The following is a 16,542-nucleotide window of genomic DNA, read 5'->3' as shown; positions in this document are numbered from 1 at the left end:
CTATATTAATACTATAATAAAATAATAAGTACATATAAAACTTGGTTATAGTTAATAATATTAATAATAATTTTACGTTCATAAATTAACATGTCAGTTCTTCATAATATTGGCATACTTAACTAATTCTTCCAATTGATATAAATATTTTATTTAGCCTAAACGAATGTTTTTTCAATAATAGTATAACTTTTTATTGATGTGACGCCTGATCTCTTTGGGTCAACTGTAGTGTATATATATATATATATATATATAAATATCAGTGGTGTTGTGCTAATATTTTTTTGCCAATTTGCTAAGAATGCTAAAATTTAAAATCCGGTTTATAAAAATTGATATATTTCGATGAGAACTCACAAATCTAATATATTGACTTCTTATATAATTAACTCTATTATATACAGCTAGTCTATACATTAAATTGTACAAATATGAGGGAATCATTGAGTACATAATTTATATTCTTTAATAACATTAATTATATTTATTTATATATATAAAAGTAGTCAAGATTTATTACAATACTTTATAAGACTTAACCTAATAATATGATAGATAACCTAATACCTATCTTACTATACTATATTACTGTATATCATAGGTAGATATCTATTATCAATCATACCGTGAGATACCTACCTATACCGTCATTAACTTATTATATACCTACATACTTTTTATTTCTTATAAATATTAATGTCTAATTTATATATTTACCTATATTATCTATTATATTATCTACCTCTACTTATCTATTGTCTACACCGGGAATTGAACCCGGGACATCCGCGTGGCGGTCACGCATCTTAACCATTACCCTATCGGATACCCCCACTAATAATATAATATGGGACGCACTGTTGTTTCCGCGGGTCATTTTCTAATTAATTAGGTAATTAATACTAAGGTGGCGCGACGACACGCGAAAAAAGACGGTTGATAGTAGCGTTACGGTGGTCTAGCGGTTAAGGTTGTCGCGTGCCACGCGGCGGACCCGGGTTCGATTCTCGGTAGGGTTAATATAGCGTGTAAGAAAAATTATAGGTAATAGGATATATTGTAGATATAGGTTAGGTGTATTCGGTATACTATGTAGGGATTTGAGAGTATGTAATGAAATATAGCGTATGGTATAGATGTAAGGCGTGTAGTATGGAATGCAACGTATAGACATATGTAAGGCTATAAAAATACACGAATAGGAACCTATGATGTAGGAGTTAGCGTATAAGAAATGCGAATGAATATAAGATTTAATTTATAAATATTATTTTTTCTATAAGAATTTTTATCTCGGTATTAAATATCTAAAATATCCAAAATATCCGTAAAGGCATCGATTACACCTTACTGCTGCCTTTGCCGTTATCACTTCATAGAAAATTAATTACTGCCATTTTAAACGATTGTATGCACTGTGCGGCAATAGACATAGAACTATAAATTTTATTAAATGTTTGAGTAACTTGTGCGAGCTGATTTTCTTAAGATGTTCTTAGTCTCGCAACTTACTGAATTCTAAAAATTCTATATTTAAAAATATAATATAAAAATTATTATACCGCTGTCTGGAAGGGATGGCAATTTATAAATATACAGACTAATACATACAGAATTTGGAATTTTTCTATAATCCGTAATATTGAGAAAGTTTGCATTAGACGTAAAAAGGGATGCTTATTTACCTAAGCTACAAAAATATATATGGAAAAATTATATGATTTGCACATGCATCCTGTGCTCACTTAAACTAAACAATGATCATTATATATTTAACGAATTTTTAACAGTATTTACAAATTACATTCAAATCACCCAAAGCAAGTGGGTTAAAGTCGTGTAATTTTTTAATTTGCCTCCCCCCTTTGAATTTAAAAATGGATTTTTCTGTGGGGCGTGTGCCCCACGTTGGGAATTACTAGTCTAGGAGTACAATTTTTTAATCTACTACCAGGTTAATTTAATCTACTATCAATAACTGAGTGATCATCAATGCCACAGCACCTTTATCAGATTTTTAAAAGATCAAAGTTTCTATGAATATGCATACAAATCTCAAATTGTATGCCGAAATTTAGACAATAAGTCTATTGAAATATCAGGGTAACTCTTTTGCTATAAATTGTCAACTAATTTACCAATAAATAAATGTCAATAGAACAATGATTAAAAAAAATTACCAATAAATGTTGGATTGTAAAAATTTACAAGCGATTGAACGGTTTATATTTTTGCATTAGATGGCAAAAAATTCATCCAATTATTAAAATATTACATTTTTTTGCAGTTCTTATGCTATTGTATTTATAGAATTGCTTTTTTCGCTACAATCAATTTCCATTATGTTCGACTAACGCCCGCTATGTTCGAAACAAGTCCAACTTATATCCGAAATAATCGCGCATCAGACACTTTTAGGTCTTAAAGTAACATATGTGAAATTTGAAATACACTACTGTATTGTAATTAATATTTCAGTTCATACACCTCAATTTGTAACTAAATTAAAAACGACTTTGATAATATATATATATATATATATATATATATATATATATATATATTAGGGTGGTCCTTAATATGACATTTTCGATTTTCCTAGCCCCAAGGGCACAAATTGTTCCCAATTGATAAAAAAAGAATTCTTTGAAAGTTTTAGCTCTTTATATTGTCTTTTAGAGCGCAATTCAATTAAAGTTATGTGGAAATAGCAAGAAAATAATTTCAAAAATTTTGCTGAGCGTCAAATTTTCAATGAAAAATGACACGAATTTTAACTTTAAATTCATTTGTCGCTATGTTATACCTAAAAAAATTAATTTTCAAAAATTTGTTCATGCTATTTTCATACAAATTTTGATTGATTTGCGCACTATCTAAAAGTTAATATTGAGAGATAAAACTCTCAGAGAATTGTTTTTTTATTTTATTTAACCATTTGAGCTCTTGGGAGCAAGGAAATTCGAAAATGTCCATATTAAAGACCACCCTAATATATATATATATATATATATATATATATATATGTGTGATTAATACTGCCCTCCAGCCAACGTTCTACAAATGGCATGAAGCTTCATAATTTTCTTCTATATCTTGTCATTTACCTGTTTTTATTCGCGATTATGTATGAATATCTGTGTCACACTGAACAAGATATATGACCTAAAATATAAATCATGTTAGGTGTAATATAATGTCCGATAAAATGCCGTATTTCATGACATCATTTTTTTTATACATGATATAAATATACTTCGGTAATGACATCATCCGTAAATAATGTAATAAACTTGAATTGAATTGATCGTTGAGCAGGTGGCAAGGGATTAAAATCTGAACAAGCTTATATTGAAGGAAAATGGAAATTTATATCATTATGTTTGAAATGTTACATTCGAGTAAGAATAATGATGAAGACGATACATAAAATATATGGTATTCAAATTATAAAATGATTTTTTTATTTGTACGATTTTGTTGATTCAGTTAATATTACAGAAAAACAATATTACAGAAATATAGAGAGAGAATTTTAGATAAATTTTCATGAAATGTGATTCCAAAGTTGTTATCAATATGGTCTGTAAAACGTTGTAAATAATGAAACATGCAATTGCGTTTTGCATTCTTCAAATAATCAATTATACATAATATTTCATGAATTATGGTTTATATTAAAAGCATTCGATTAATTTGGATTATTGTTAAAAAAAATTTAATCTGTATATCTATATACGTTGACTATTTTGTGTAACAATAGGCCAAATTTCTTTGCAATTATAATAGCGTAATATATATTTTTCACACTTTTTAAAAAAAAAATATTCTAGGCAGTGAAAGGATGACAAAACAATTTCTTCGGAACTAAAATTTTTATATTTGAATTTTGATTTTGGAAAAAGATTTTGTCAATTTTAAAATTATTAATTAATTTTGTATTGAACGAAGGTTTGGATCGATTGTAAACTTTAATATGCCTTATATATTTAATATTCGCCTATATATATTTAGGTTGATTAAGACGTTAATTTTCCCACAAAATCGTCAGCCTATTTTAGTAATCCAAAGTTCATTCTGAACTCTTCAATTAATTAATGCATTAATTAAACATCAATGTAGAATATAGAATCATGGGTTGACCCATTTTTGCCAACTGCAATCTAATATCTATTTTATTTAAATAATTATATGATTTCAGAAAAATATTTATATCTGTCAAACTTATTAATATACAATTATGAGACTTTTTGCCAATATTTAAAATTGTTTTTTTTTTAACATTAAATGGTCACGAAATACTAAATAATCAATGAAATGATGTCCTTAAATTCGTAATACATATTTTTTTAACATACAATTTTGAAATAAATCTGAGTGTGCTTCTGTTAATGAAAATTTTTGTAAATGATGCAGGTATTAAAGAATTATAATTTTTTGTTCATATCCTAAAAATAATTCTTAATCTCTAAGTATTATCCAAAGAATGATTGGTTTCTGCTATGAATTTTCGAACGTGAAAACAATTGTATTCAAAGTTACACGGTGACAGCTATTAACTGTCTCCCCGGCTAATTATTCTTTAGCCAAGATATATTAAAATGCATTTAATTAATTTACGATAACTAATTTAATTAAATTTATTAAGATTGTCATTTATTTGGCATATTATATAAATACTCTCAATTTATTTCAAACTGCTATTCATGCTTATGAATTGTTCGTTATGATCTATTCTAATCATTTGCTTGCGAGTCTAAGTAATTACTATTAGATCCCACAAACACGCAAATATATACATTTTTAATTATCTAATGGATCGACAAAATTATGTACAGTAGAAACAGTTGATGATATAAAGAGAAATGAACTTTGTTTTAATACATTATTATAGAAATATATTTTAAATAGGGAAAATAGCACAAAGCTATTTTATCGTTGTAATATTTTTTTTAAAACACAGTAATCTTTTTCGCTATGTAGTATATACAAAGTACCATCTTCTATTTTCTTTTCATTTATTTTTTAATTTGGATTTCACATAGCCCACAGAGTAGCTTCACAAGGACTCAAAATGCAATTATAATAATATAAAATACGAGCTAAGTACCAACTCTAAACTAAATGTTTAGAAAAAATTAAAATTTGGTGTGAAATTGTAATTAGTTGTTTTAGTAGTGCATTATGAATAGCGATATTTTTATTTATCACGTTAAAGTTAGAAGTCATTAGTAAGGGAGACTCGGTACGGTTGTGTCACTTTTTTATATACAATTACCTAAGCTGGGAGAAAAGTAAATGAACATTCTCAGGACGGTTGTGACAGGCATAAAATTGGGTAAAAAACGATGAATATGAATACCAAAACGGTTTATAACGACTTTTGTTCACAGAAATATATAACACAACATAATCAATTCAAAACTATGAATAACCATGTTCATATATGAATTTTATGAACTCACGATAATGAAAAAGTATATAAACTTACTTTTGACTCTTTAAAATCAATGTGGTCTACAGAATAATGTAAACTTGTTCGAACAAACAAGAATTTTATTTATTTCTTTCTGGACCTTATCTCAAAACCAGTACAGTTTAGGTAGTATAATGACTATCACTACTGTACACTGGCACAATTGTTACCCAGTGTTAAGAGACTAGAATAATATCTGAATTTCTGAATAGTATCTAGGAACGTTGAAGATAACTGGATAAAAATTTGAGGACAATAGCAGCATAGTCATACAAACTTTATATAAAAAAAAATATGTTCACACACACACACACATGCTTTTTCTAGATTTGGTCCCATTCGATTCAGAATGGCTTGAAACGTCGAGAAAACATAAAATTAGCGAATCGTTTTTTTCATGAAAACATAAATTTCTCAACTAGAATTTTGTAATATGATTATATTTTAACTCTGCGATTTCCAACCTGTGGGGCGCGCTCTCTCAGGGTTACGCTGCCGTTGCGGGTCCAAATTATTATTTTCAAAAATAACCCAACATTTTTGAAATGATATTAAAAAATAAACAGAAAATAATTAATTTTTATGAATATTTTTACATAATATTCCATATTAATTTGTAGTCTGATAATATCAGTTGAGTATTTGTTCAGTATTAAAAATAAGCAGGGCGCAATTTTTTTTTATTAGTGCAGAGGGGAGCGGTGCAAAAATGTTGGAAACCACTGGCTTAAACAGTTTGATTCAAATTTAATACGTCATTTTTATAATCATTATTTTTCAATAATACTATATTTTGTTTTTTTCACCTATTTCAAAATCATTTTTGAAAATATCTGTGTGATACCTTACTATTGCTCACAATATTTATCATATTTTAGGCTTTTTGTATACAAGACCAAGAATTGCAATTAACAAAATTCTAACTAATAATTTTGGTGACTGAAAAATTTACATGCATAAATATTATTTTAAATTTGAATTTGCAGCAATGCTACGTAAGTAGATTTTCATTTACATTTTAAAGATATTTGCAATATTCATGTTCATAATTTAAGTTTCAGTTCCAATAAATTGAAAATAACCTTTTGACCTATTATGTAAGAAAACTCTAATGTTTTTGGCAAACGTTTCAATGAACTTATGATAGGATTTTGAAAACGCTTCTATTCATAAAGCTTCATTATAAGACACAATATTTGCTCGAACGTACTTTTATTTGCAATAGTACGTGCAAAGTGAAATATAAAACACATTGTGTAAATTGACTGTAAATATAAAGAATCATTATTTTCTAAATACAAATATATATCAAGCAACAAGCAACCAAACAAACCCGTAATTTTCATAATCCAACGTGCTTGTAATTATGCATGCATGCATATTTGCTTAAATATATGGTTATTACATTGTTGAAAATGTGTTGGGTCACGCAATTTAACATCGTTCTTCTATATGGAAATTATACAGTTAACTCTTCTAAAACACGCTTGACAATAAAAGTATAATATCTCTTGTTGGAGCTTTTGTTCATAACCCTTGTGGTATATCAGAAATTTTCACAAATTTAGTACTGGCATATTGAGACATCGTCAGATGATCTCCGAACCTCAAATAAGTTACTGAAATTTAAAAAATAATATATATTTAATATTTACATCCATCAAGCATCATTAAATCTAATCCAAGGCAAAACTTACATACTAATATCAAAAAATTTCAAACTATTTTTGTACAGGTGTTATATAACACATACTGGCATTCTATATATTTATGCTTACAAACTATATTTTACATCATATTTAGAATTAAAAGAAATCTTTTTAAAGCAATAGATCATAATTTAGCATTAACCACAACTGCTACTCTTATCCGATAGAAAAAAAACTATTCTAGAGGTTTGGAGGTCAAAACTATACTTGGAGATAGGCGCCCAAAAATGATTGTTTACGCTTCAGATTTTTAATTGAGCTTCATTAATTTTTTTTTGCATTATAGTATGTACAATATAATAACATTGCTTGTTATATAAATATATATATATATATATATATATTCTTATCAAAACATTTTAGTTAATTGGATAAAAAGTTTCAACAATTTCTAAAAGTTAGTTGCTTTAGATGTTTTTTCTTAGAAAATTTAATAGAGACTGATGTAACGTATAACGATGTTTATTGAAACTTAAACTTGAATTTTTTCACAGCAGTACTTTAAATTTATTTAATAGGCAACGTTATATTTATTTAAACAATGAATTTTTTAATGGGTAATAAAGTGATAATACTTATCATACATAATACATAATACAATGAATTAATTATTAATTATGTCAGAAAATTAAGAGTTAATTAGCATTGGTTATGATTATTACTAATAATAATTCAGTTCATTTAATTTTTTAGAATTTTTTTATTTTCTAAATATACATGTATATAATAAGACTACAAATTCTCAATATTCTAAAAAATTACTAATATTTTCTAAACAAAAAATTCAATTATATAAAATATTTATATAATATATCAAATTTTAGCTATATAGAAGATAAAAAAACCTAGATAGAATAAAAATGGCTATTGGTTATTAATGAAGTTTTTCTCAGTGGAAACTTTATGGAAGCGATTAAAACTATAAACGTGTATCAAAATTTTGATGCAATCAATTCAATTAATATTTTATTACCATTCTCTAGCACAAGTATATTGATTTTCCCATAAAGATGAAGTAGGACATGATGGCTCTTTTAATGTTTCGAGACGTTCCGATAACTTTGAAACACCTCAGAAAAATAGTATGTAAGTCTCGACATGGTAAATTACGCATTTTGTCCACGTATTCTGAAAAAAGTCCCAAACCGATTTGAAACATTCATAAGTCGTCGACAGACTTGAATTTGGGGTTCATGGTGGGTGATTTGCTTTGTTGGGAAATCTATCGATTTTGTGGAATATGCGATTTTAATTATCAACTACTTCATTTGTTATGTGAATTTAATCGATTTGTTTTATCAGGAATAGGAAAGCAAGCTATTATCACATCAGTACCTCTTGATTTTAGTTTTTTCAGCTTTATAGAAATAAATCATAAGTTTTGATTTTATTCAACAAAGAATTACATACACTTTATTAGTATCAAAGGGTATAATTTAAAATTTGAGATATCTACTTATAAACTTTAATCTCATTTATTTCATTAAAGTTCACATACAACTGACTGACATGATAAAAGAAACATAAAAAATTGGAACTTATAAGAAGCAAATTACTATTATTAAATCCTACTACTACTATCGACTAAATTTCAAAACGCACGTATGAGTGATTCATCAATTTAGCTCAGTTCTCCAAAAATGTAGGAAAATTAACTGTTTTGAATATTGTTTTTTGGAATATTTTTTGCAGTCTCTTTGAATGTGATGTCTAACGAGGCTGAGTCTATAGTTATTTAGCAATTAGTTTGATCTTCAAGTTCTAGGAAATATTGCCACTGCATAGATTTATTAGAAGGCTTTTTTTAAAAAACAGTTCTCTCAAATATGATTGTAAAACTGGCAGGATCTGCTAAACATAAATTGAGTACATTGGCAATTCTCGGTACTTGAACTTACAATATTATTTGCTGCTGAAATTTTTGAAACTAGTATTTTAAATCAATATCCTCTGAAACAACCCATAACTTATTCATTTGACTCGGTCATACTGTGTGCTGCACATTCATGGACCTCAGGCACACAGTGTTAGCATGTATATTTAATATGTTAATTTGCATTCATCATATCTTCAAGAGCTTACAAGATTAAGTAATGTCAACTAACAAGGAACCATAACGGTTCATGCTACTCTGCATAATGCTATTTCACATGGCATGCATGTGTATAAATCTACACATTTTATTATTATTGTTGGTGCTGTTCCATTCTTTGAAATGGAATATACATAAGTACATATCGAACATCAACGTCCATGATTAGGAATTCAATTCCCTATAATTTCTATTTCTGAGCTAGTCTCCGATCATTTTGTTTTTTGTCTTACAATAGTCTTTGCTGGCGTCCTTGTTTACTTTCAACGATATTGTGCAGAAAACACTATGCTTTGATTTTAACTACAGTCAACCCCCGATAACGCAATACTCTGTGAAAGCGGTTTTCATACTTCCTGGAGCTGAAATTGCGACAGCTCTCTGATAACACGGACCTCCTAAAACACTTTGTTCATTTAATAGACTATAAAATCATTCGGCACGACCTGTTTTTAACCAGGAAAAATACAAATATATATATATATATATATACACAAAATTAAAGTATATTTTTTTGTTTTTCCTGGTTTGGTATGTATATAATTTTCTCTATTTTATATTTTTACATTTAATATCAACTATAGTTATTTATGTAATGTTTTTTAGATTACTGAATGATGACACACATAAAGTGTTGAAACGTCTAATAGAATAAAAAATCCATTGAATCATTTTTATAATTTGACGATTGCGCTGCAAAATACTTCAAATAGGTATCAACGTCGACAAAACTATCCCTATATATATATATATATATATATATATATATATATATATATCAGGACACATGAATCAATATGTCGTAGGAAAGTATTCTGTCCCATCCGTGTATACATTAATTATGCTAACACAAATAATTAAATTTAGTTCAACAAACAATTTACATCAAATATTTGCTGGCGTTAATACCATAAAGCGTTCTAATGTTTGCAGAATATATATATATATATATATATAAATATATATATATATATATATATATATATTAAGCTTATAAATGCATGTACATTTCTATAAATTATATGTACTTAAACTAATATAATATATTTGTTTGTTTCATGTTTCATCCGGCTAATCTTCAATGGCAATTCACAAACAGAGCGCAATTGGAGTAAGTATTATTTATTCAATCTTCAAAAATATATGACAAACATATATTTGAAAATATATATATATATATATATATATATATATATATATATATATATAATTTAACCGCTGCTAGTATTTGTGTTTGTATTACCAGAGATTGAGAGAAAAGAGATGTATATTGAAATACTAGAATGAATGCAAAAATTATTATTTTGGCTGCGTTTTGTTTGGACTTCGCCAAAGAGAATCGTGACTGGAAATAAAAATCCCGAAGTATAATATATATATATATATATATATATATATATATATATATATATATATATGTATATATATATATATATATATATATATATATATATTGTTGTCCTAGTCAAATTACACAAATACTAGTATTTCTGATAAAGCAATTATTTGCATGGTAGTTGTATACAATTTCAATATGAACTATGTGAAAAATAGTAAATTTTCATTTAGTCAATAGTTTCTTCCATTCCCATACTAAATTAATATTAATGTTATCATATTTTTCGTATTAACCAATCAAATGCAAGTTTTGATGTACAAATAACTAGTTTATAACAAATAACTTTTCCACTTATAATGCAGAATTACATTATAAGTGATTAAAACTAGAACATTCAAATTACGCGCTAAACAAAATAGCTGACTTCACACTAACGCTCCCGCCTGAGGTCCGTCATTTTTGCGTCAGATCTGTTTGCAAAGTGACGCCTATTAATTGTGTAGGGTGACGCCATAATTGTCAGTATTGTTTTGTATTTGTGCAATGATTATTCTAATATTTCAAAAGTTGATTAAACGATTGAGCTAGTGCATAGTGAAGTGTTAAATATCTAATATAAGTGAGGATTGTTTACAACTACCCTAAATACACAGGTATTTTACTTGTAGATTTACTAGACAGTCCAAATCACCAATCTAAGTAGCCGCCATTAATTTTGTGAAAATTGCCCTTGTAAGAAAGAAAATATTTATGTAACAGTTATAAATCTAGATTGCCTTCGTGGCACAAACAGTAATAATTATTACAAATTCATAAAATTTATTTATACAAAAGTATATATTTGACTTCAGTTAAGAATGTACTTTTGGCGAAGGAATAATTTACAATAGAAATGTGCCTCACGTGTATTGGCAAATTGACGAAAGTCTTGATAATATTTATAGGTTATTTTTATCATAATATATTTATATTATGAATTGATACTCACAGGTTGGATATTCACAATCAGCGCATAATTATTGATACACATTTTTACGTCAAATTAAATTTCATAGTGGTAACATACTATAATTCTACAATTTGTGGACAAATATATTATTTTAAATTCGTATTTCATTTAATCTCTTACATATAAGAAAATCAATTTGAAACTAGTGGGGTGTATGGCAAATTGCTGGAACTTCCCGTACCGTAACAAAATGTTCGAAAAATACTGAATGTTTTCAAATAGATTATTTTAAATATTGTAACATTGTCTAATATTTATAAGAATTTTATAAACTGAATTGCAAAGTTGAACATATTTGTTAAAATTACATTAGAATTTTAGTCAGAATTACGATTAAAATCTGAATTATTTTCGATATGAAACAAATTTTTTTTCCAAAATCAATTATTTTGTTAAAACAAGCAGAAAGTTTTTTGAATCATTCAAATCGGCCGCTTAGTTCTCTCAAAAACTGCCATTTTCTGCACAGCTTTGTGTTTCAGAAATGGCTAGGCCTGCCTTTGCCAAAAACTTATAACCACTTCTCCCAATCATTACTAATTGAATGTTTTTTTGATCATTCAAATCGGATGCTCCGTTCTTTCAAAAACTCGATTTTTATTTTCTGCACTCTTTGCTCTTTATCTCCGTAACTGCTGGACCTGCCTTTGGCAAAAACTAATCAGCACAACTCCTTATAAATATGAATTGCATGTTTTTTGAATCATTCAAATCGGTCGATTCGTGCGCCCAAAAACGTGGACGAAAAATTGTATCTATACATACATACGCACACACATCCATTTTTTCTGAGGTATGCCAAAATGTTCAGAAACCTTCAAAACGTCGAGAAATGTAAAAATTTTCAATTTCTATTTTCGGCCCATTACAATAACTTATCCTACGGAAAGTTAATAATATTTTATTTAAATAACTTTTTTATAATAATTTTATTTACTCAGTAATTTTTTTAACCCATTTAATTTTGGATGCATTATGAAATAGTTATCGCACATCAATATTCAAATATACATATTATTTTTCGTAAACCAAGTTGCTAATTTTATATTTTTCTAATGTTTCTAGTCACTCCGAAACATTTGATAATTCATTGTTTTTAATATTCTCAAATTGTTATAATCATCTGTTCAGTTTTTTTCTAATTGTGTTTAAAATATGTAACTTGAGAATTGTTTTGACTAATATTTTGTAAATTTTATTGAAAATTAAATAATAGTTTTAAGTATTTGCTTAATATGGATCCTTAAAATACCTAATATTAATATTTTAGCATCTTTTCACCTTACATACATATTGATATACAATATACGTATGTAATACATACTGTAATGTATACTCGTAATATTGTTGCAATAATTTTATTATGAAAAATTTGTTTATTTGGGATTTTATAAAAAGCCTTTTCCTCTTTAATGAACTAGAATTTCATTACATTGTTCAAGTAATATGACTTCACATTAATTATATGAATGATACTTTATGTATAGCAAAAGCTTTTTTAATATCAGATGGCTCCAGGTTAAAATGATTTTTTCTATTTGAGTAGTGCCTTTTCAAATCATTTTCAAGGATTTAATTTACTTCCCGCAGGATTTAATATTGTAACTGAAAAATATTTTATATGTGTTTTTGTATTCTAACTTTGCAAGATCATTTTGTTTTTAGGATGGATAGGAAAAAAATCCGGGATCTATTAGTGTAAATGTTTCTATCTTTAGACACAATTGTCCTGTCACATTTACAGAAGAAAGCCTAAGTTATTCGATTTATCTTAATGTTGTCAAGAGAACAAAAATAGGTAGATTTGCTCTGCAACACAAGTCTTGTCTTTCTACTTGTTGTTATACAGATTGGATTTTGACAAATCTGGTCATTTTGTTTGCCTAAAAATGGGCATTTGATATATGAACAGTACTTAAACAATTTTGATAATTGAATATGTTTAAATTTAATATTCTGCAATTTTAAGGACCCTTATCCATACACAAATAACATAATTCGCATACAAAATTGATAATTAAAATTTTTTGAACAAACTATTTTCCTTTTATTAATGATATTGAAGTTCTTCCTTTTATAATTGTTGTTTATATATTATATGTATAAAAACTATTTGAGCTATAGGTGATATATTTTTTAATGCTTTTAACGTATTAAGAGATTAAATTCGGTTAATATTTTTACACGACATAGATGATACTGCAAAAAGTATTAGATGTTATAACATATTTTTATAAATTTACAAATGACCAAACATTACGTCTCAAAACTTTAGTTTTATTAGTTTGATTTTTTTTGTAATGTATTCAATATGTAGTTAGGTATGTTTTTAATTAGGAATATATTATTTTTTAACTAATAGCAAGTGTTCCTTGAAATCACATTTTGTTGAGTTACTTTTTCATAAATATTTTACAATTTTTTAATATGTATATAATATATTTGTATATTTCGAAACTTTTATAGTCAAATATGATTAAATCTTTTTTTTGGCAATGTATGAAAAACTAAATGTAGATAAAGAAGTAAGAGTTTTTTATTTCTTTATAACATATATGCGTGTGGGTTTTTTAAAAAATCTATTTTGTAGATTTTATCGCGAAACAATTTTGTTGACAACTCTTTCATACTCATACACTCGTTATTGACGCAAATATTTTGTTACCAAACTGTGGCTAGAAGAATTTTACCGATATCTATTTTTCATTTCATACTAGTGATAGAATTCGCCCATATAGAAATAGAATGTCAAATGTCAAATGCTGCTATTAGAATTTTCCACCCACATTGAGAATACTATTTCACATTATTTTTTGAACCTTGGGCCAAGCGGTGGCGTAATTAGAACGTTGACTAGCCCAAAATAGTTGTGGGTTTGGTGGTTTGATCCTACCAGGACGGCATCATGCAGCTTTGATGACAAATTTTCACTTAAGGTCATATTTTTTAAATATGATCTCAAGTGAGAATTGCTTTTATACGTTTATGCAACTGCGTTGCGCCAATTTTTGAATAAGGTGTCTATGTCATAGACGTCATTTCGTCCGTATTACTCTTACTACAGGTTGTATTTCTTGATCTCCATACAGCACGATAAAAATGGTGCGATTTGTACTAATTCTGAGTTTATCATAGCACGGTTCCCATACTGCACTATATAAGTTTCCATAGAACGCACTACGAATTAGCCTGAATTGTATGTTAAATACGAGTTTTTTTCATAGCCAGTCCCCATACTGTACGGTACGCACTTGCCGCGTTAACGGAGGGTTGACTAAATAATGAAAAATTATTTTATTTTTGAAGCTTCGTTTTCGTTTCCTAATAAGCGTAGGTACATCGAAAATATTAGATATTTTACCAACGTATAAAAATACTCATATGGAGCAAAGTTTTAAACTTCTTTAAAAGTTGAGAATCATTATATAACTAGTTGGTATTGGTAATTTACATGAACTTCCCGATATGTGTTAATAATCGACACTTAATCAATAAAAAAAATTAATTTATGAGCGATTAAAAGTATTCCGAGTGGATTCATAACACATAAACTCGTTAACTCGGAATATTTTCTAAAAGCAAATTTTCAAAAATCAACAATTTTTATAATTGAACCGGTTTTTGTAGGACTTTAATGGTTTAGTATGTTCAATAAGACCAAGTACTCTGTCATACCAAGTAAATCGTCTAATTTTGATTTTAACAAACGTCAAAACAAATACTCATTATCTCAAACTTTGATGAATTTTTAAAATTAAATTACTTGTCGTAAGGCAGTAATATTTCAGTAAGTTCTATAAGAGCATGATATATATCGCCAAAAAAAGTTCCATAAAAATCGGCTCCAATTTTTTATCAACAGTTAATTACAAGAAAACGCCTCTGTAGTTTTTCACCTAAAATTAATCAGCATCATGCCCAACTAATATCTTTCGAACAGTTTTTGAATTTTCATAATCGGTTCAGAATTGCGGGCTTAAACGTGGACGAAAAATTTTTCACTTTTCTGCTATTTATGAATGGCTTGTAAATGTTTGAAATCGGCCCAGCCGTTTTCGAGAAAACGACGATTTACGGCAACAAATATGTTCACTTACACACACACACATACTTTTTCCAAATTTGTTCTCATTCGATTCAGAATGGCTTGAAACGTCGAGAAAACATAAAATTAGCAAATCGGATTTTTTGATGAAAACATAAACTTCTCCTTCGGGAAGTTAATAGTCCATAAATGAACTAAACACAATCAATGTGTTTCCCATGACTTATGCGGCATATGAAAACATTCATTTCTATGAATTATGATATTATATTATAGTAACATATGATTAGAAAGTCGCTTCGTTATTTGCACCTAGTTCATTTAATCATTCTTCTATTCCAGAACGACAGGATCGAGTACGCCCGCCAAGTCACCTCTCGGAGGCGACTCAAAAGGTGTCAATTCAAATTCGTCGGTGCAAGGTGCCTGCGCGAGTGCCAGCGGAGGCAGCGCCAACAATGGCGGCGCAATGGGGCCAAATTCAGGAGGTCATCAGGTAAAAGTTTTGTCACAACTTATTTTCAAGTAATTATTTACTTGAATTTCTTACTTTATTATTGTGTAGTTCTGAAACAACGAAGTTAAGCATCTTTACAAAATACATAATTAATTATTAAAGTTTAACTTAAGCTTTATTAATTTGATTCATGCAGTACTTCGTAGTACGTGATTATGATACAATTTGCTTCAAAAGACAAAATGTGCGTAACCAAGTTTTTGTATTATTAGGTACAATACTTTTTTATAAATAAAATTACGCTTGGTAATAAATATGTGTAATTTATTTATAGTAAGTATTGTAATTTATAATTTTCTTCCGATATTCTCATATTTTAATAGCAAACAGAAACCTTACGTACTATAATTTT

The 16,542-nt window shown here is 27.6% G+C and overlaps 1 protein-coding gene across 2 annotated transcripts in view; it reads left to right on the top strand.

Annotated features, from left to right (window-relative positions):
* The first annotated feature begins 11,135 nt into the window (after positions 1–11,135).
* The window catches only part of LOC113385018 (synaptotagmin-7), a 51,125-nt gene continuing 45,718 nt past the window's right edge, over positions 11,136–16,542 (top strand). For both annotated transcript variants that reach the window (XM_026622818.1, XM_026622817.1), the window contains exons 1-2: positions 11,136–11,272; positions 16,016–16,169. In XM_026622818.1, the coding sequence (XP_026478603.1) occupies positions 16,143–16,169 (27 nt within the window). In that variant the 5' untranslated portion in view covers positions 11,136–11,272; positions 16,016–16,142. The remainder of the gene's footprint in view (positions 11,273–16,015; positions 16,170–16,542) is intronic.

Source organism: Ctenocephalides felis, unplaced genomic scaffold, assembly GCF_003426905.1.
Source record: "Ctenocephalides felis isolate EL2017-DRISC unplaced genomic scaffold, ASM342690v1 CF-g0.4_SCAFFOLD_03571, whole genome shotgun sequence".
Lineage (NCBI taxonomy): Eukaryota > Metazoa > Arthropoda > Insecta > Siphonaptera > Pulicidae > Ctenocephalides > Ctenocephalides felis.
Note: the sequence above shows the minus strand (reverse complement) of the source record. Positions and strands in the feature narration are given on the sequence as shown.